Below are 23,828 nucleotides of genomic sequence, written 5' to 3'. Positions count from 1 at the left end.
ACATAATACAGCGCCAACATAGAATAATAATGCGCGGACATGTCCTGCCGGTACGAGAAATTGCGCGATACGATGCGGTTTCTAGCTGACGAAAAGTTAATGGATCGTTGCAAAAAAGCTTGACGATAACAGAGGCTTGCGCCAAACACGCGAAATTATTAATGCCGATGTTTCAACTCCGGATTGAAGTCGGAAGTCTCGCTGCAGCCGAATAAATATTGCGAACGTTCTCCGGAATATTTAAAGAGTGTTCGTACCGACATTGAAAATACGCGAGCGAGTGGATGATGTTCAAGGTGCATATCGTGAGGCTATAATAATAATAGAAAGGAAGATCAACGTTCGGACTCACCCCTGTTCGTCAAAGTAATTCCACGTCACTCTCGGATCCGGGGTCGGCGCTGGCAAGAGCTCGGATGACATTACAATGGCCGTGCCGTCTGGATCCATATAGCCGCCAGAATTTCCGCTGGCAGAAAGCGCCAGGGACGCAGGTTCTTTTAACCGTAAGGCTCTGTTTTCGTTCTGCTAATGAAAGGATTATTTTTTTTATTAGAATTCGTATCCCATTAGAATTACTATAGATTAGTCTTAGTATTAATTCAATATATTTCGATAACTTTCAATAAATTGTAATTGGCTCGTGATTGTTGCATATTTGTGTATAAATCGAGTGCATCACCTGAGGTGAGACGTATATTGACAATGAATTTGAAATCAATAAACGTTCGTTGTTGTTCTATAAATTAATTTCCATTAATTTAGGAAGCTCTACATGCTTCAAATCGCATAGAGATACGTTCCGGAATAACGAAATAAATACAGTAAACTATATCTCGCAGTATAATGCAGTTACAATGTATCCGTTCTCGTTGAACACACCCTGCCGCCCAAGCAATTCCGAGATCGGCGGGATAGTCCGAGTCCTTTGTGACTCGGCCCCGACTCCTCCACCTGGACCACTTGGCTCCATCGTAGAAGTCAATTGTAAAGCAAGACGGTCTGGTCTGCGTACTGACACATCATCGATATACGTCGTATTGATTTTGAGTCGCTGTAGAGGGTCTTCGTATCGCATTGTGCCTTTACCAGTGAATGCATTGTGCCACCGACATATAGGTCATCGTATTTCGCTCATCAGGTTTCTAGGGACTCACTCGTTTCGTTCTTCGCGAGATACTGGAGATTCTTCGTGACATTCCTAGAGATAAGAATGGACGTTTTCACGGGCGTGACCCCGACACGTACGAGAGTTGCAGGTTTACGTGGCTAAACTTAAAATCGCCCTCGTTATCGAGAGAAAATGTAAACGTGGCGATTGGCAATGCTACCGTGCGCAATGGATTACTTTTGGATTACTTTCGTCGTGCATGGATTACTTTTGGATTACTTTCGTCGAACACTTGTGGCTTAACAATCGAACGCTTATAGAATACTCAAACAGCTACTCGTGATTCAGCAACTTGAGTTTTTTCAAATGCATCTATGTTATTTAATTTTTAAATAATCTAACTTATTTTTAGAATTTATTATTTTAATGATATATTGAAACGTCTTCTGCATGTGATTGTACGTGGTACAATCAAAAGATTAAACTGCGAGATCAATGTAGGAACAATGTAGGAGTTTTGTCGGATCAATTATCTAACAAAATAGAGGCGGCATCTGATTGCCTGGAGAATAGCAAGCGCCCTGAAACCTATAGAGTAAGCGTGATAAGTACGTTTTGCAAGACCATTAATGCATCGCATTGTACGTTGAAGCGGGCGAGCAACCGTTAATTTCACCGTGATTCTTTTCCGTCGAAAGAGCCCCCTCCCCCGACTGCAATACGAATGGCAGCATTTTCCGCGGATACGGGTCGTTAACCTTACGACCCGTCGATCTCACGCGCGAAAACATTCAACAAAAGGAAATGAATAAAGCGAAAAAGTATAAAACATCAGGCGCGACAGCCGATGAAGGAGGCGCCACAAAAAAAAAAGGAGAGAGCGCGTGAGTATAGAGAATGCAGATAGAGCGAAGCAATCATGATGAAATATTAATTCACGGATCACGGATAGAATTACAACCGGAAGCGCACTCGGATGGTCAGTCTGTGGCAGGCTGTTACATCCGGTTCCACAGCGTCCGATTCCACGTGACGCTGAACATCCGCGTTGTCGCATAAAACGCGCTCGAAGTGTCCTCGTATGATCGACCAGCGAAGGGTTGAACGCAAAAGTGGCGTAAATCAATATTTTTATTGTTTTAACTCGCATATTCTCCAGCTGTCGTCGCATCACACAATCGTATATCCGTAAAAGCGTAAACAAATTTTACAATTTATTTAATCGCTCGATTACAACCGCTCGATTACAAAAGATGCAAATTAATGCGCGCGACTCCAACTTACATCACGTTACAATTATATAATTACGCCGTGTCATGGCGGAATTGAGAAATTCATGCTGGCGACATATCGGCACTATTAGCACTGCCAGCCGATATCGGTTTCCGGTTTCTCGCATTGGATTCCAGTGAAGGCAATTTAATAACATCGTAATGCGGGTTTAACTGTGCACGTAATTATGTAACGTAACGTAATGTAACCATTGCAAAGATGCCGCATTAAGAGTAATCCAAAGTTTAATATTTTCAGTTTGAAAGTTCCTTCTCATTCGCCGATTGGAGAAACCGCAACGTTTCGATATGTTTTTTTTTAGTATATAATATAAAAAAAAAAAACATGCATAAAACTACGTAATTTTCATGTGCAATTTAAATAATTTAATATTTACTGAATTCGTAGCCTATTTAATTAACTGAAAAAACAAAATGATAAAACGAGTGTTTCAATAAAATATTGACATTGCAATTATGTTTTGCAAACATCTCTTACATTTTAGTTATATTACATTATAAAGTGGCTTAATTATATTGTGCACCGAATCAACCGTTTCGCAAATTGAGAACAAAATATACAATTTCGCTGTATATTTTTTCTCAATTTGTTTTATCGAGATTGTTTTATTGTTCTCTGCGTTTCCAAAACAGATTTTTCTTTTGTTAGCTTTACATACTGCATAACTGCCAGTCCCGTCGAGATACTACCTCTTTTTGCGAGACGAAAGCAACGAACGTGACTTCCATAAAATTCATTGCATATGCGCTGATGCAATGATACGCGAAGCCGGAAGCGCCTTCTGATGCATGCATAGCGCTCGAACAATAGCCGTGCGTGGAGATCACACATTTTGTAGCAACGAACTTGCGGCGGAAGTACGAAAAATGATATAGAAACGAGTAATAAAAAGGAAGGAGCGAGAAACAGAGCATGTCGAATCAAAGGTGGATTCGCGGGCCGTTGCGGATACGCGGCTTCGAATAATGATTAGATTTGATTTATGCCATTTATGCCAACAGATGTATCTATCATCGCAGAGTCGCATATAGTTTAATGGTTCCATGATTCTTTTACCTTTTCTTTCTCTTTATCTCTCTCTTTCTTTCTTCTACTGTGTAAAACATACTGCTTGCAAAGACCATTTAACATTCTCACTTTATTCGAAGGAAATTCTCCGGAGATTAAGAAGAGTTTAAAAGGCAGCTTGAGGAGCAACAAGAAGACACTTTCTTTCTCGCCTGCGTTAAAGAAATCGAGTTAAAACTTAATCAGTTAGCATCCGATAATGTTATTTACCCGCGTAATTGTTGTGAAACTTTGTAGCGTCCGCTGTCGATCGACTTACGTCGATTTGCGCGCATGCTTTAACGTTTTTAAATATGTATTCGTCAAAAAATATACCGTGATTCGCGCCGCGCGTTAATTTGTCATTGTCACGACACTTTCTCGACTTCGAGTCGCACGATGTACTTAGATGCAGTTTACCGAAGTTATATTATTCCGAGGTCAGATTAACGTCAATAATAAAATGACATTTCACGCGCTTTTATCAATTTGTGAATTATCAATCAATTTACGTTGAAATTTAAGGATAGATCTTCTTACTACTAATTACACGTCTTGAAATATCAAATGTACACAGAGATTTTATCGAGCAACATTCAAAGAAGAAGATCATTGGTCGTCGGTGAAATTTTATAATGAATGAGGACATAGCGAATATGTCATTCCTCGCTATTGTTCTGTATTATCTCGTCGAATAACCGAAATCGATCGGCGCAATATTGCCAAGGTACGTGATTTCACGATTATTATCGACGAGGGTGGCATTATTAATGCGGTTATTACCGTGGAGCATGTGTACGCTGTAATGTAAGCCAGTTACTGACATATTATTATTAGGCCGCTTTGATATGAGCACATAAATATATATATATATTGATGAAAACAGTTTCATCACATCGCGAGTGATAACGAGGCATAAGTGAAGTTACAGAGAATTATTGTTTATTTATAGCTGTTTGATTAATTGCAATTTAGATATATAATCCAATTTCAATTTAAATCCTATGTTGACAGAGAACTTATTAAGATAATTATATCATTTCAAATGCAATAAATAATAGAAATTGCGTAAAATATAAGGAGATTATATCGTTTTGTACATACAAAGATACGATACTTCTAAGAAAAGAATACAAGAAGCAATACATCTGTTGACATAATTTTTATATGACTAGTTTAGTTTCTTTGGAGTGACGGCCACGAAAATATAAGTAGACATACATAAGGGAAAATGTAGATTAATTGCCGGTGAAGAAAGTGCAGTTGTAATATGTAAATGAGCAATGTGTGTTGACATCACAATGCGGATGAGATATATCTTCTTACAGCTTTAATTGCAACGTGCCACTCGTCCCTTTCTGTTAGTCATACATTAAGTTCCACTGCATATATATATATAATAATATGCTGCTCTTTGCTTTTTTATCTGAATTCACATCAAAAAAATTAAAGTACCTCAGGCAATCTTTTACAATCTATTGAAGATTAAGACGAAAAGGGATAATCAGCGATTGCATTTCCGTGGTCATTTCATTTATAAGATGAGTTTATTATTCTCAAGACAACTTGTCCATTTCGCTTTTCTAATACGTTTTACTTTCAGAAATTATCTTAACTGATGCTATTTCTTTTATGCAAATCCTTAGAGATCACATATTATTAAACGCAAAATAAATGCTGGAATTAAATTACATAAAATAAATTAAACGGAATTTGTATTAAGCGTGTATTTGTTACATATAATATTTAATATTATTTATTTAAAATAATTTTAATATTTTAATAGATATAAATAATTATATATTTATATATATATAAAACGCAAAATTTTATTATTATATTAAATTGCAGAAGTTAATTTTGGTGTGTTATTATTTCAGAATGATATTAATCACTTTGTTTATCGATAAGAAAAATATCCTATGCTATTCATTCAATGGCCCGACCATGTGCGCCTATTTTCGTACCGGCAAGATAAAGCTGATAACAAATAGTACATGAAAAAAAAGAAAGTTCTGTGTCGTCCACGTGAAAATATGGACTATAGGACTTCGACGGCAACTGTTTCTTTCCCAATACACGCCCTGTCGTAATTTTGTTGAGAGCATGGAGTTTTCTGCGATTTCCATCTCCGGAGGGGCGCTCGTCGGCAGCATTTCAAATCGACGAAGTGCGAAGAAAAGGACAGGCAGGACCAAGGGGGGGGGGTAGGACAACAAGGGAAACGCACGGGAATATACACGGCACAGAGAACACCGGACCCGTCCGATATGTTTTCGCTGAGTTATGAGTAGATTTGCATATAGAAACTGTCCGTGGCGGCGGAAACGGATTTGCCTGAAAGCAGACAAAGTGGAAGGGATGACACTTGGACACGACGTCAGTATTAAATTTGCGACGTTGGCCAATCCGATCTCAGGCTAGATTAAATATTGTTGGATGAAGGATCAAAGAGAAAGAGGGGTATTCCTGCCTTCCGAATGACAGTTCCATATTCCTGCCTTCCGAATGACAGTTGGTCAAGTTTTCGGGGTGAACAAAGAAACTGACAAGAAGATTGGGCGAAACAATTTATTCTCACCAATGTCTGCCGCTCTTAATTGGAGTACATGGCAGCTGGGTAAAGTAAGACTAAAGTTCAACATGACCTGGAAATATTCTAAGACAGATGAAGACTCGGAAAGGTAGTAGATAGTGCCAAATAGAGATTTTTGCCATTACGTTGCGTAGCAACGTAAATCTGGAAATGAGAGACCTGAACGCAAATTCGAGATAATGATATGCAAATATGCGTTTCGCGAGCGATGTGTAGTTTTTGACGCAGACCGAATTAACGTACACGTGTATTCGATTTTCAGTCAAATCAGTTAAAGCCACGCACTTTGTCTAATTAAGAACAGCGCATTAACGCGCGTTATGGTTACAAAGGGTTAATTTCGTAGCAAATTCAACCAGTCCGATAAATCCAGTTAGTCGGTCCTTGATGAAACGACCATCCCTGTATACGTTGGGCTCTTGTGGTTAATGGTCGGCTCGTCCCACGTCACCCGTGGCGGTTTCGGACGATTGCAGACTGGACCGCGGGCTTTCAGGTAATTTAATGTTTCCGTAGCAATCCACTTAGCATCGTAACGTGGGTCTCTGACTTAAGCGAGTCTAAGATACATACAACTTCATATCTCTATTTAGCCGCGAGAAGAACTGAAGATAGATATATTAAATATATCGTTTTCGATTTCTTTACACGTTTCTTCTTCTTTTTTTCTCGTTTTGACTTAAATATATGAATATCTGCGTTATTCAATTCCGCAGCATAGATAAAATATAAAATTTTTCGATAGGACGATTTTGATCATGCTACGTTAATACAGTTTTGCATTAACAAACGCTATACATATCATTTAGATTCACCAATCCTGCATTACCTCAATTTTGTTCATTTAACCAAATATAAATTATAATTTTACAACTAAATATTCGCTGAAAATGATTTTACCAGGCAATAACTAATTATAACAGTATAAACATTCCGCATTGCGCGAAAGAATGAATGTAGATTATTATAAAATCAATGAAATCATAAAATATTGAATTAGAGAAGTTACAACATTTAAACCACAGAGATCGTCCTACAATATATGTCAGTAATATAATCCTTCGTCAATATTAAATTTGTTTGGCGTATTGCCGCGCGTAGCAGAAATTTATTTATAATTACCAGTCCTCCCACACATTTTCAATATATTCAACTGTGTGTGAATGTTGTATTCACGGGTTCCATAATCAAATTCTTCGTTAAAATTCAAAATCGAGGGCCACCGACCGTATTTACGCATACGTTACCAATACTTCTATACCATTAAAACAAACTAATAATAAACGTGTATTTACAAAAGAAACAGCCGGTGCATGTTTATTCATTGAATAACTTGTATAACTTAATTATTTTAAAATAAAAAGTTGCAGTTATAACTATAGTTACAGTTGTACTAGCAATTATAATTGAAATAAGTTTAGATACCCGTTTGCCTTATTTTGTGATATTTAATTAAAATCATTTCTTTCCTTTATAATATTTTTCGTATATTTGGAAAATTATATCAATATCATTATGAAAAAGGCCGATAAATTATTAAAGTTCTTATTTCTTGTAGAAGAAAAAATTTTTCGACGCATGCAATCTAATGGTGCGAGTTTTCTTCACCTTCGAAAGATGCGTAAGTCTACACAGAGTGCCTCAATTCTGGTGCACAATGCGTCTTCGATCGTGCTCGAGTACACAACGAATGAAGAGACGATGGAACACGAAAATGGAATGGGAAAATAAGACGTGGAGGAGCTCCGACAAGATGGGAGGAATTGCTTAATCTTTCATCAATTCCCTTAATTAACTGGTAACAATGGCAGCTGCCTCTTCGATCCTTTCTGCGAAAGGAAGGTCGACATCCTGCGGGATGTATCGCCGATAGTGAAATTCGATGTCATGTACAGAAGACTATTTGTTCGCGGAGAGAACTTCGATTATCTCTGATATTACATGAAATAAAAGAAATAAAAGAAATTTCTTTTTCTTCTTTCTTTTTTTTTTCATTCCTTTCGTGATAACCTTGGAAAAGTTGTTATAATAAACTGTACTGCCATTGCTTATACAGGAATATCAATGTAATAAGATCACAATTATTAAAAAAATATTTACATACATCGTTATTAGATGATCAATTGACAGAAAACATAATTCTCTTTTATTTGAATAGTTTTATATATTATAGTAATTGAAAAATAAAATTTGATATCATCAAAATCTCAAAATAATCAGTTTTAACATAAAAAATTTCATAAGAGCAATTGTCATATAATAATCATTATTATTTATCAATTAAACTTGCTACTTTTGTCAAAAGAATTCAGAGGCTGCATAATTTCTCGTTATCTGTTGATAGTTATGATGTGTAAACCGTCTGCGACGCCCACCAAATTCCTCGGGAAACAAAATCCATTGTGCGCAAGACAAAGACGAAGAGCCCAACGTGAATAGTGCGCGGCATTAGTGTCCCCGATATCGACTCGATGCCACCTCACTGGCAGCGAAAGGGTTGAGTAAACCGGTCCCGATAGATACGAGAACAATAGTAAGAACCCAATGGAATGACTGTCATTTCCACCCTCGGCCTCGATCGGCTACCGCCAGGAGGCTGAGGCGATCTCGACACTTAACGAAACGATGTTTCTTATCGATCTTGCTGTTCGGTCGGATGTGAACAATCGTACCGCGATGCACCGTAATAGAGAGAAACCGAGGATACAACTTGCCCCGTCATTTTCCCTCTCTTTTTCGACCTTTCGCAATCTCTCGTTCTCTTTCTATGTTCATCCGCCTTTCTTCCACACCACGCATGAAACTGCACGTAATGGTACCGGGGAATCACGTTTGCTAACTTGCGGTCTAAAACTCTTAGGAAACGGTGAATTTTTTTAGACAAAACCAGGTCAACGAAAGATAACTCACAAAGTTCGGCGATTTTTTTTCATCACCGCAGCATCGTAAAATGAACTTTTTCCATGAACGTGAAAAACACGAGAGAGAGAGAGAGAGAGAGAGAGAGAGAGAGAGAGAGAGAGAGAAAGAGAGAGAGAGAGAGAGAGAGAAAGAGTCCAAACATGCGTTCTAATAAAGTTAGACATTTAATTAACGTTTTTCTATGCTTCAAGTATTTCGAGTTACTTCACTTTAAAAATGAAATATCGGAAATGATAAATATCCCATGGTGTATTATTTACTCATGTATTTACTCGTGAGATTGTCTACGTCTACGTTTTTACAATTTTTATCTACTTACTGCAAATATAAAAAGTTTTTTTTGTCTTTTTATTTAATGTAATTTTAAAATGTGATAACAAACTTGTTATAGATCACGTAAAGAAATTCCGCGAAACATGCACGCGTAGCATAGATTCCATTTTTAATACCAGATATGCGGATATCCAGGTAGAGTGTGCCGCTCGTGTAATCCACGTGGTTGCAGTTGCGTCTAGCGTGACCTGTATGCTAAGCCCCACGTCTACAGAACCACATGCATCACGCTGATATAGGAGACATTAATGCCACGTCGTACGAGCTACACGTGCCACCCCGTTTCAAACCGCGCGGCCGTCAACCCGGATTCTTCATCTTTATCTCCGGCAGAATTCCATTTATCTCTGTTACCATGCAGTTTTGCGAAGTGCGCCCGGAATATTTCGCAGCGGCGACTATCTCATTATCCATGAATGGTCGATGTAACAAGTTATTCACCAGCCGTGAAAGATATATTTATGATTTTATGTCACGTTAAATTATGTTATCTCCCATTACTTTCAAGATAACGATTTTATGACACATTTATCGTAAGAGATGGCAATACGATGTTCATTCTATGTTTGCATGAATGTCGTTTACATATTAACTTACGTAATGAATGACAGAATTATATAGATAAAGTACGTAAAGCCAGACGGTAATTATTTATATAGCTGAAATAAAATTGTTGTTAAATGCGATAAGGAAGAATATTAAGTTTTTCATTTTTACCGTGGGCGACTTCTTTCTTCAAATGCGTGTAATAGTAAAAATCATCACGTGTAAATCGTGTATCGATATAAAAAGAAACGCATTGTATCATCGTATACGCATTGTACACAGATAGAAAATGTGAAATACAATACGTATCGGCAACTTATAACAAGAAAAGATATAGTCGGTACCAGACGGAAAGACGCGAAGAGCTCGAAACCAAAAGAGCTTTCCCATGTCCTCGGCAGTCCTCTCTAATGTAAATTTACTGTCGGGCTGTTACTCTTAGCAGTTTCTTTCTTGCGGAATGCACTTTTGCATCGCGGCGGTCCAATCGCACTCTTTAACCTGGCCCCGCGTCGTCGTGAAGGATGAGCGTATTTATGAGGTCGAGGAAATCGAAGATGAGACCAACTACGGCTGCCAGAACATATTGATTTTTTTAGCTATAAGAGAGAAAGAGAGAGGGAAAGAGAGAGTTTTTCTTCTCTGACGGTCGTCGCTTATCATCGGAATCCTGGTGGGATCGTGCTTCCGTTGTGAGAAGCACACACATTGAATAGAAATAGGGTACTTTGATGGGCAAGCATCGATATTTAATATAAAAAAATAAAATATTAAAATAATATATATACACATCAATTTATATCATTTAAATAAAATAGAGGAATATTTTAGCGCGTATAAATTTGTGCTATAAAAAAATGTTTATAAATGACAAAAAATGATATATAAAATTGAAAATTTTTCTCTTTAATCTTATATTTAACAAAAAAATTAATTTTAATTACATAATTTTATTTTCAAGAAATCGTAAAATATGATACTCTAAATAAACAGATAATTTAAAACTGACTAATGTTTGAATTATCTGAATTGACGATTGTTTCTTCAATTATCAATTATATTGATATTTTATTAAATGGTTACAGTCAAATACACGTGCACGGAAAAAATCGTTAAATGATAAATTTGATCGTCACAGATTACGTATGGTGTGAAAGTGATGCGTTTGGATGGAAATTGATTTTTACGCCGCGCGGACGTGACGCATTATTTCTCGCGTGTTTACGTGCGGACTGATAACCGTGTAATTTATCAACGAATGGAAGAGAGTCGTCAACCGATCGACATACGTTATACTCGATGGCCTCGATAACAGCGAACTTATGCATTACTTTTATGGCAGTATACATCTTGCTGATTCAAGAAAAAAAGACACAGAAAGAAAAAAAAACCTAATTTATACAAATTAAACAATGCCGTAAAAAATATTATGCTTTTATAGAAAAATCTATATTTTGTAACATAAATTTTTCTCAAGTTTATTAATTAATTTGCACGATAATGAATTTGAAATTGACATATTTCAAATTGGATATGATATTATTTTGCTTTCTATTTTTAATGTATTTAATAGATTTTATTTGAGAGAAATAAAATCTAATTTAAATCATTTTAAGAATATCATAAACTAACACAAATATTTTTTAAAATTGAAACTGATTTTTTATCTGCAATTTAACAATATGTTTAACTGATATAAAAGACAGGATAAATATTATTAATACAGTAAGTATTTTAAAATACAATGATATGATGTTGTCAAAATTGATTTTTTCACACAGTGAAAAACCTTTCGCAGAAACCTTCGGTAAAAATATAGATACACCATTTTACCATAAAGTTGCGACGCATACAAATTTCTCGGAATATTTTCCTGCTGCAAAAGCAGAATATGGGGCGCAGAAATTTTCCTCATTTTAACCATAACTGTCGGTCTTGCAATTTACGCATGGTTGCGACGTGTGCAGGTTTGCAAACTTTCTTTTTTTACAGCTGCCACAATTTGCGTGAAGATGAACTTCGACAAATCTCACATGTTCACGTAGAGTCACGCGCGAATCGTACGCGTCCCCAGAAGCAAGAAAAGAAAGAATGGGCAAAAGCAATGGTTGCAGGAAAATGCGACGAGGCGAAGATTAAGTGCACCCACGGGACGAATAAAATGGGAAGGAAAGAAAGAGGTTGCAGACGAAAACGACGCTTCGTCGCGAGTCTCGCTTACATAATATCTCGCGTCGACGACTTTAACTGAGGAAGAGGGACAGCCCTCTTCTCGACCCCACTTGAGCAGACAGCGGATTCACAGCGAGAATAACGGAGTGTAGTGTATTTACAAGAGTACGTCTCTCTCATCCGAGATAATCTCAATTCGTCTCCGATGATATTAGCAAAGCGTTATTGTCGATGGTGATCTACAAATTCAATTTAATATATATTGAAGGACTTTTGTCATTCATTTTAATTACACGTTTTTTTTTTATTTTCAGTTCAAAACAACGGCATGTTTGATAAAAAGACACAATAATTTTAATGTAATAAAAGATTATATGCATACATGCAGTAGCAAATATTGTTTCGTTGATTCGACGCTTGCGTGAAAAATTTATATTTACATGAACGGTGTAAAATTTTATGCGTTTCGTATGTGAAAATGTGACAACCTTTAATTATTCATTTCATTTGCTTGTCTATGTATGTGCTTCTTATCAATTTACTATAGGTGGTGGGATTAAATTTATCCCTTAAGTGAGTTTGCGCGAGGTTAAGAAGATTTCCCTCATTTTCCACTCGGCACAGAAGTATTTTTACATCCCGACGTCGCGTTCCTTTAATTCCACCTCGAGATTGAATTAATCGAAACGGTGGGATTGCCGGAAGTAATAGCTGCGTCGCCGTAGGTAAAGGCTACGTCGCGTCGGCTCGATTCGGAATTCGTGAACCAACAGAGGATTTCCACGACGGCGTTTCTAGCGGAAGTGAATAGGATTCCTGAACGAGGAACGATGCAATTTATTGATGCGCGACAGAGAGATTAACAGTAAGCTTTCTAAAGCCTTTTTAAAATGAACTTTATTCCATAATCGGATTGGTATTATTCAGATTCAAACGCAAAAATATCAAAATATATAATGTTTTAAAAAATAATGATATACAAAAATGTATTTATTTCTTAAATATCTTAAATATGTTTACACTTTTACAATTAGTTATTCAATTTATTGTTTTGAACGCATTTTAGCTAATATTTTATTCAAATTCCAAGAGTGCTTTGTATTAATAAGTTTTTGGGATAGAAAGTTATTCTGCAATAACACTTAAACAAGTCGTTAAAATAAAATACATAAAAAGTTTTTAGGAAAAATGCGGAAAGATTTTGTTTTGTTCTCGATTAAGGAGCAAAATCGAAAAAAATTGCTCTATCTCACTAAAGAAAATTCAATAAAATATAATCTATATAATCTATATAAAATAACGTAATTAATTAATATGGGAATATATGGTTTTTATAATCACGTTTTTTTGCGTTGCTTGCCGGCGTTATAACAATCCTATTGCTTTTAATCGAGATCCAGAACGAGGTCGAACTGATACCGCTGAATAATGGGCGCGTTTTTAATTTAAGATGGAAACAATTTTTTTCCGTTAAATTTTTACGATACACGCGTGCAAAGTCGTTGCACACATTCTGCGAAAAATGATCCTCACAATGCTCGGGATTCGGATGTAGGTATCACGTTGGCGTGCTAGCAACCATAACGGTTTTTTTTCCAATTTACAATTTCATCCCCTCAGTTTTACGGCGGCGTAAAACGTTCATAAATTCTGCGGGACGTATCCATCGTCCGCTATGGCCACTAGCATGATTTTTCCTTCGCGATAAACAACTTTAGTATGAAACGCCGGACAAGTAATTAATGACAGAATACACCGTAAGCCGTAGAACCGTTGATCTAATTTTAACTTGTCACAGTTGTCGCGTTATCGTACGACATAATTTGTTGGAAAAGTTGCAGAAATATGGGACACTATGATAAAAAAATATCTACTGTCAGAAAAATTATTTTCAAGTGCCAACAGCAATGCTCTTTAATATATATACATATATACACAAATTAATAATTAAGTCTTATAATTACGAAGAAAATTGCATCATTTAATTTACTGGTAGCGTTTCCTAGAAGAATCAGTTGTCGATAAAAAACGATTAAAAGAAGAGTAAACATTAAACTGAATAATAATATAAAAAAATGAGAGTAGCGAGAACGATTATTAAACGTACATTGAAAATTAATATTCATTTCCAACAATTTAATATTAGGTCGAAATAATAGGCAAATCTGGCAAAATGACAAAATAAAAGAAGAACGCTAATGTTGGCTGCGTGACAGAAAGTCATACGGTAACCACCGAATGATTCGATCACTCATGCACCGGAATGCCCGTCATTAGGACGATAATGGTATGGAACAAGGCGATTTCGTGAGATATTAGCATTCTGGGTTGGCCGAGATTGTCGATCGGTCTAGACACGAAATGACACCCTCGATTCACCGCAAGGACCGCATCGATTGACTCGGCATTTCCCTAAAGATCAATTTCCGATCAATTCATAACGGAAATTACGCATCGTGGATATTATGTAAAGTTGCGACGAGATGTTACCAAAGATTCAGTGGGCGTCGTATTCTGGATCATCTTAGCATGAACGAATTTTTAAAGGGAATCCGCTGCTTCGACTATGTCAAACATGCAAGTTTACGATTCAAATATATTTTACTTGACTATTGTGGAAAGCAAATCAAAAGATTTGTTCTCTCACTAGAGGAAAGCTAAAAAATAATAAAGAAAAAAATAAACGCAAAATATTTCCGATTTCACTAACTTAATATTCTGAAGTATATCAGTCAATATTAAGTGGAATCTCTCTTGCGGAAAGACTTTCATGAAGACTAATATCGCCCGCCAACGGAGATTATCTGATTTATACACGTGCTGTGTACATAATCCCCGATCGGCATTCTGGACAACCGGGTCGGTTTATACGTAACGCATCTGTCACGCTATAGCGGATCCGATTAATTAATTTCCGATAACGATTAAGTGCCCGCGTTGCGGCAAGGTGTGCCAAAGTATTTGTCAATGTTAAACGGGCTCTTACTTATTTAAATTAACATTACGTTCCTGACAAACGCGGTGATGCCTGATTGTTGTTGGCATAGATCAGCTTTAAGTTCTGCACATACGTATATATACGTATAGATATGTACGTGCGCTTTCCGGACTAACCAAGGATCACATGGTGGATGTAAGACGATTAATTCCGGTGAAATTGAATCGCTGGCGCTAATTCCCGAAAGACTCGTATTCTCATTGAAAGTACGAACGAAAGCTTCGAGAGACGTAACGGGCGAAGATTGTACTCGCTTTGACTTTCGAAAGTTTGCATGGACATTAATTTCAATCGGCCAAATGTCGACTTAATTCCCTGATATTGGGCAACTGATCCGAAAAATTGAGAACGATCGGACTTCGAAGATTTTAATTTCGATTTTAGTTTAATAACAATTCTTTTATGAAACGTCAAGCGTAATATTATTCTTTAAATATATTTTATCATGTCGTTATTTTTTATGTTAAACGAATATTAACATTCTTAAAGTTAAATTCTCGGAGTAAAGTTCAAAATTATTTGCATTATATGATAATAATGGTGTAATGCGAGGAAGAAATGTTTCGTGCGCAATCAAACACATTCGCTAACGAGTTTCGCGTTCTCTCGTTTCATTAAACACTGTCGCGCATCTTCTCTCTGCTTAACATGCGTACGATTTCCCCTCCAGAATCGTTAAACTTAATTAAAGTAATCGTCGCTGGCTAAATACCCGATGATTGTATTGCAATGAAATGGCTACAGCTCACGAATACGCTGAAACGAACAAAGGTAAACTTCGTGTATTTACACAAGACACGTGACGATAGTCAAAAAGGACTATTTCTCTAGAAATTTACAAAAGATATATATTCTACTCAAAGTTATCGCTACGCAGTAAATTTATCTAACAATTTACCTAGCAACTTTCAGTTTCTGTAGTAACAAATTTTTAATGGGATTCTTCACAAAGAGGACACATGTCAAGCGGGTTTGTAATTTAACCGGGATCAGAACGAGCAGAATCTACTCGATTCGCCGAGTATCAGAGTCCTTTGAGACTCGCCTTGATTGGCTTTCAATCCGAGTCTCGGCACGTTACGATATCTCCCAGTTGCAGCTTTCAAACGAACATCCACAAGCGGAGGTTTAACCTTCGGATCGACTTGAGCGATCGTGATCAATAGACAGACGTCGAACGTCTCTGTATACGTCCGCGTACAGAGAACGGGCCGCCGATTGCTCGAAACTTGGAATTGGGACAGGCATACCGGTATCTGCCGATGGGCAAGCCGCACGGCCACGTGCATAAACCCGCTGGATTGGGCAACCGATCGCGTCGGTGCAACCGTTGCGCTGCAATTACAAGGAGCCGGCCGACATATACAGAGTGTCCAAAAAAGTAAGGAAAGATTGATACTTCCACTCTCTAAGATGGCAGATAGCACAATCATTAAAGAAAGTGCCTACTTACGTATCACAAGCGGACTGTGAAAAGAATTATAAAGTTATAAACGTAAAATACTTGACGAACTTATTATAAATTTTAGACATCAAAGATTTGTGTACGCGCTATTATGATATAATTTAGACTTTATTCTTTTTAATACACATCATGTATCTGACTTTGTCCAAAATTGAAGAACGCTGGAGACAATTAACAGAGAAGCCTTTACGAGAAGGCTTATTTATTAACAGAGGAGTTCAACAGATATCGCGATCTTTCGGAAGGAGCAACCTCTCCTGCCGGGACACTCTGTACATGTCACGATGCGGGAAGGCAATCGGTCGGTAGATCTCAGATGTAGCCAACTGTATCTCGTCGAATTGATCGTACATATGGGCGCATACACATTCGCAGTCCCATCCGCTATTACCCTGATGCGCGGGACCCTGTCATTCGCAAGGTGATACCTCACGTCACGGCCGGCCTTGTCGACGCCTCATGAGATCGTGAGCAATGCCAGAGCGCGATATCCCGAGGTGCCGAGATACCGTAATGCGGAAGTCCGAGACTATTCCGCGACGTCGATTATCCGATGTCCCGTGTCCGCAAGATAAGCATGGTGGATTGTTCTGCGGATTTTCCGCGAATAAGACGTTTTCCGCAAAATTGGCGACTCGACATGAGACAAAGATGCAACGATAAAGTATTCTGAAGTATTCCGAAGAGTATAAATCAAATGTTTCACGATAGTGATTTGATAAGATTCAACGATAATGAAACTTTGCAGCGTGTAATAACTAAGAGCAGAATTTAGAATTATTTAACCAAAATGTTATGAAAAAAGTTGCATTCTTAATGTTATTTATTGATGTATATATTATTTAAGCAATAAAGAAAATTTTTCCATTTCCATAGATTAATAAATAAAGAAAGAAGAAAATAAACAAGATTAATATTTCCGTAGAAACTTTTTTATATCAGAATTTTTTACATCGAATTTAAAATTTAAGACTTTCTACTTTTGTAGCAGTAATTAATATAACTTATTTTAACTACTTTCATTGCAACTAATTTAAAAAATTATTAATCTCAAAATAAATAACTTCGATAATTGGTTTATTGGAAACAATGTTGACCTCATCACAAATTATGGCCACAATCGTTAATTAAAAAAATAATTAAACAATGCAAAAAATATCGTGTTTCTTATATAATTAAAAAAATGCTTAATATAGAAAATAGAAAATTACAAATGACAGAACTCTCTCTCTCTCTCTCTCTCTCTCTCTCTCTCTCTCTCTCTCTCTGTCTCTCTCTCTGGCCTTCTCTCTTTCGCTTTGATGCGCTTTTGGAAGTTGCAATCGGCTAGTTGAAATCTAGCGAGGATGTGAGCAGATAAGCAGGAAGCAGACTGGAAATGTGAGCTACCTTAACTACCTTCAGAGTAGTTAAGAACAGAGACGAACGTCGAGATTTGTAACTTTCGATCAGATTTGGAGTTGTCGACATTTGGCCTAAGCGTGTACGAGTTTCAGTTAAAGAATGCATATATGTGCGTATGCGTATGCATATTCATGTTGTTCGAACCACAAATCGACCAGAATTGAGAACGCAAATGGACGGGGGCACCACTGATCGATTTGGTTAGAAGCAAACGATCGATAGTTTTAATAAATCTGTGGAAAATACAATCAAAATTATGCAATTACTAAATTCTCCTGTCGAGCCAAAGCATAAATCAACCAGCATTGAAAATAAAATATGTGTTATATAAAGTTTGTTAAATTTTATTATTTCATTATTCAAATTAATATCTTGCCATATAATACATAATGTATATAAATAATAAATTATTGTATTCTGATAAAATTCCAAACAATTATAATTATGCGATGTCTCGCGACGAAAAATTTTAAATCTGTCATGTCAATCCGACGTAAATTGAAGCAGAAGTCGAATAATGCTACAAAGAAGGAATCTCATAACAGAAATTTACGAGACATGCCTTATTGAATTATCGTCGTCGCTACGAATTCTTCAACGTGTCTCGAACGACGGAAGAATTCGCTGACGTGGCGCTTCGAAAATCAGTTCAAGTTTTTATCAACACGATTGATGCGACACGACGAGAAGCTGTCACATTTGCAAAAGTTACAGAAAGGCATTTTTTCTTATTTAAATACACAGACGAGATTCAGCAAATCAGATATATCGATAAATAGAAAAATGTTATCATCAAACGAATAAAACGCGTATAAAATGGAACAGACATATGATCAAACGGTACATTTACTTAAATTGTGTATAGTGATTTATATTTTTTATTTTTATTTTTTAAATATTAAATTTAAGTTTAAATATTAATATTAATATTAAATTTAAATTACGTAAATTTATCCAATCGAAATGGATTTAGGTTCTTTCAAGCAAAAGTTAAAGACACATTTCTCCGTATATATACGGTTATGTATATATCTTTAAATTTATAATATAGAACCTCTGGGGCTGTGTAAAATCAGCTATATATAAAATAAGAACATTCACGCAGCTGGTTAAACGTTTGTCTCTTCAACTCCAAATCGTTCCCATAAAATATCCCGCGCAATTCTGTTCGGTGGAGGCATTTCGGTCGTCTCGGTGGAGTTGGGGAGGCGTAAACTTCTTAACAGCAGTACTTTATCGCGTCATCGATAAATTCTAAACATCCACGTAAAAGAATTTGGAAGTTGCACACGCCAACAAGCCCTTCGACCGAAGATGCGCGCGCGAGCGCGAAAGAGCAGAACTTCCCAACTAGTTTTTCGCGAGTTCGGGGATAGCGCATCGAGGAGAAAGTTGCGAAGAGCTTCGGCATTCCCGAGAAGCGCGAATCCCTCGCCTCGCCGCCGAATTGCTTTCGAATGTCTGCCATTTCTCGTACTTCTCTCCCGTTTCGCAAGCAGGCATCGTCATTACTGCTTAACGAGAATTAACGGCCGTTCTCTTCCCTGTTCTATCGATCCCGTCGCGTTACAAGACGCGCTAAATACGCTTTCCATAGCCGGATGCTCAATTAACGATAATGCACGGCTAAATTTGCTAAAGTTGTCTCAGTATTTGTAATACGGGCATCTTGAAATTATTTCCATGGACTTGTTTAGCTCAAGCGTGAAATTAACGTTTGAAACTTCTTTAGCCATTAAGTACTGCACGATCAATATTTATATTCCATCTTTTTATAAAAATACTTAAATATTAATTTTAATACAGAAAATTATATTAAAATATTGATTATGTATTTCAATGTGTTTAGTCAGTTTATTTATCGAAGTATGCTACAGAAAGAATCGCTTACAAGAAATAATCCAGACTGCAGCTAAGCATAGCAAAACTATTCAATTTCAAATTGCATCGATTTAACTTAGAGCATCATATTGAATAAACGTCAGTAACCTCCTTCAGTTTTAAACCCATAAGTCGAATGGTACTTGATGATGAATAAGTGCTCAGAAACAGCTAACTAAGACGAGAGAGCTATGGGAAGTAGTAGGGAAACGGAGAAATGGATAGAGAATTATCCTCCAATAGGAAAAGCATCCTCCGCAATGTCATCTGTATCTATTGTCGAACTTTCAAAGAACGTTTTACTTACATGTTTCCACATCTGTCTAACATTACTTTAAAGATAACATAAAATGATATGATATAGACATTTAAAATAATTACTCTACACATTAAGTTTCCATTTACATTTCATTTACCAAAAATTTCCATTAAAAATTTAATTATACGTTTAAACATTATTTAAATTTTAATGTAATGTATACCTCAATGCAACTTTCGCATGTCTAAATGTAATTATACGTTTGCAAAAATAATTACATCTTCAAAAATATTTATTTGTAATTTATATTTTATTTAGCTAAAGGATAATATTGTAAAATTAATTTAAATTTAAATAATTCAAAATGGCAGAAATAATTAAAGAGATACACACAATCAATATTTTTTTATTTTCAAATAATTAACAAGACAAAATTAGTTTTGTCGAAAAAAATAGAGCGGACAATGAAATATGATTCGATCATCGAAACGTTCACTCTCTTAAAAAATCGACAATTGTCCGATTGAAGTGGAAATATTCATGAATTAATAGATTAATTAAGCGCTTTGACATCAGTGTGCGTCTAAGCAATGCTTCAACATGTTCGCGATAAGCAACGATGAAACATGGAGTCGTTGATCGATAAAATCCATAAGACGATTTGATATTTTATCTTTCTAGCTAACATACAATAAATTACTATAATGAAATTATTACTGATGTTCAAATATTTCATTTTATGCACACTACATTACAACAACCGATATATTTTTTATCTTTGTCAAATGACGAAATGAGAGATTTAAGATTTTATTTTCGATGTTATAAAGCAACAAAGCAACAAATAGTAATTGTGCTTTGATTCTCATCACAATACTCAATTTTTTTTTAATCAATTAAATAACTTTTTGATAAACATAAACAAAAATAGTAAGAAAATCGAATAGTTGTAAAAAAAAATTAAAATCGCTCGAATATTTATATTAGCGTATAAAATAAATTGACAGAATGTTGACGGCCAGATGTCAATACATGGTTAATTTTCAATAACGTTGATAAAAATTTCATTTAATTTTGAAAAATAAAGATTGTCCAGTCATTTTTTTAAAGAAAATCAGATATAAATTGATTGAAGAATTCGACACAATAAATACGTATAATATTGTAAAGGCTTTAATGTGATTAACACCGCATATCGTATTGATGAAGAGATCAATAACATTTAACATTTCATAAAAGAGAGCGATAAATTCTACGGGCGATCGGTCTCCGGTAAATGCACAATAACGTTCGCAATTCATTCTCTACCACGATTTACAATGTGTCGTACTCTTTTCGAATACATGTCGAGACATCACTTGCATGCAAACGCACATCACGCACAGCCGCACATTACAAAAGCCTCGTGTAGATAGTATTGACACGTATTCACCTGTACGCACTGATATGGAGTGCAATTTCGTCATTCAGAATTCGTTACTAAATATATTTTATGAAATGTATACATGTAAAGCGTCTGTCACAATAATTTTTTTAATTATTGAGATTCTTTTTTGACAAAATAAATAGAAAGTATCAGAGAAAAGATTTTTAGTTATAATTATTTTTTCTAACATATATATTACAAATAATTTCAGAGACAAAAACAAGTTTGATTTTTTTAACAGAATTTAATCTAAATTCAAAATTCTATAAATTCCTTTCAGAGACATTGAAAAAGATATTAAAGCAATTCCTTTGAAAAGAAAGATGAGAATTATTCATTACAAACTTTTAGAATTGCATACAAATGTAGGTATGGATAGGTCGCGTCTTACAAAGAAGCATAGCAAATTGACGATCTCTTAAGTCTTCTCGTTTATAACACAGTTTGATCCTCGTAACACCTCAAGTCACCCTGTCAGTGGCCTGAAAGCCAAGCTTTGTCGGTAACGAAGGTACAAAGCGTGACAGGAAGTCGAAAGGAAGTTGACTCTCTGAAACTTGATGCACATCCGTAGAAGACATTTGTAACACCTCTCCGACGAAATTAAACACGACTTAGAACGGATATCCTTTGCATGCTTCGCGCGTTTGCAATGCCATGAAAACAAAGAAAATTTAAAGTATTAAAGTCAATGTTGTTTCTAATAAACAAATAAAGCTGTCCAAGTTAGTTTTTAATACAGACATTGCAAAATTAATATGTAATCTAATTATTTTATATAATAATATGATTCATTAAAATCAGTTTCCTTAAAATTGGAAAATTCATTTGATTTAAAGAATTAACAATTATATATGTTTTATTCAACAGAATGTATTGGTATAATGCAGAAATCACGAGTAAAAACACGATCTTTAAGTCAAATTTTTGTCAATTAAATTATGTACAATAACGCGATGAAGAATCAAAGTCAATGTAATTTCAAACTTTAACAACAATAAGACAAGTTTTATCATTGTCGCAAATACGGATGTACATATTAGTGCGTGTCGAGGATACTTATAGCTTAAGTGTTGCGTATGAAACATCTTATTTGCATATGAGACTATACATCTTCAGTATTGAATAAAGCACCTACATATATCTAAAAGCAGAGTGTTTAGTGACAGTCACGTATTTTGGATGTATGAATTTGCTTCCTCACTAAATCTCCATCAATTCGTGAGTCTAATTATCCTCCGTTAAACATCACTCATTATTCATCTGTTACTGTTATTGCCTCATGTTTAATTAAGCAGTTCTTTCTAGCGATATGCGCATCAAGCAATATTTCCACTTTTTTTCCACTTTTCAAAATAACTGTTCCATAAATTTACATTCATGTCTCTGATTCCGTATTATTGAATCGCATAAATTTATTAAAATGTACTTCTTCTCTGCTTCTCTTTTTTCACCATCATATGGCAGACGTGATATTATTTCTCGTAGATCACGACCCCAAATTATTCCTTTTCCTAATCTCTTCGGTTAACCTTCCAAAAAGAAAAAAATTTCTTTATAACATCTATCAAGCGGCTTAAATCAATCTCATTTCGAGTAGATATTACAGCTATGAAAGAGAACAATAACATTTATTAAATATACAGATTTTTTTCAATCTCGATGAAACTCAATCTTTTCATCACGCTATGATTTTACATTTTTGTTCATTTTTCTTCCTTACTGTAATTTAAAATTTAATACATTTGCTGTAAAAAAATTGCAGAGTTATTATTTTAACTTTGTTATTGCGATGTATCACTTTACTCTCTTTAAACTTGACTCTAAGTACCCCCGCACGAGTATTTTATCTATGGCAAATTACTTTGCTTTTCTCTCGCAACGATGTCCAATATTGCTCCATAAAAATACTTTTTGGCGCAGCGCGCGTCCATTCCCGAGCAGCGATTCGGATTGCCCACTCAACCAGCCACAAAACAAACCACCAACCGCGAGGGAATCCTCTCGGAACGACGGGATGATATATTTCAACGAGGTTCTTTTCGCGCGCGCGATAGACACTTATTTCCACTTTTACTCTCCTCGCTCGCATCGTCGACCTAAGGTTATTAACTCGCCTACACTATATTAAAGTTCGCCTTTCTTCTTCCGGATATATTTCCTGTTCCCGTGTTTCTAATATATCGTTTTCTGGAAAATATTGCGGGGGGGTATTACGAGGACCCCGACGCGCGGGGTCGGCAGTTAAGAAGGAGGACAGGAAATCGCGAGAGTCGACAGAGAGAGAATGTCTTTTCTAATTTCCTCGGGGAAGATAAATTCGGTGTCGCGAAACAAAAGCTGCCTGTGTATGGGCACACATGCGCTTCGGTAGT

General features: G+C 35.9%; 1 protein-coding gene across 2 annotated transcripts in view; it reads right to left on the bottom strand.

Annotated features, from left to right (window-relative positions):
- The window catches only part of Pgant2 (polypeptide N-acetylgalactosaminyltransferase 2), a 183,217-nt gene that overhangs the window by 44,382 nt on the left and 115,007 nt on the right, over window positions 1–23,828 (bottom strand). Inside the window, exon 2 of one of the 2 annotated variants that reach the window (XM_011638865.2) lies at window positions 353–525. In XM_011638865.2, coding sequence (XP_011637167.1) covers window positions 353–525 — 173 coding nt within the window. Of the gene's footprint in view, window positions 1–352; window positions 529–23,828 lie in introns of both variants that reach the window. The other variant, XM_011638864.2, reaches the window with a different exon arrangement.

Source organism: Pogonomyrmex barbatus, unplaced genomic scaffold (genome assembly GCF_055798465.1).
Source record: "Pogonomyrmex barbatus isolate J1 unplaced genomic scaffold, ASM5579846v1 scaffold5, whole genome shotgun sequence".
Taxonomy (NCBI): Eukaryota; Metazoa; Arthropoda; class Insecta; order Hymenoptera; family Formicidae; genus Pogonomyrmex; species Pogonomyrmex barbatus.
The sequence above is the reverse complement of the archived record's forward strand: the minus strand, read 5'-3'. Positions and strand labels throughout refer to the sequence as shown.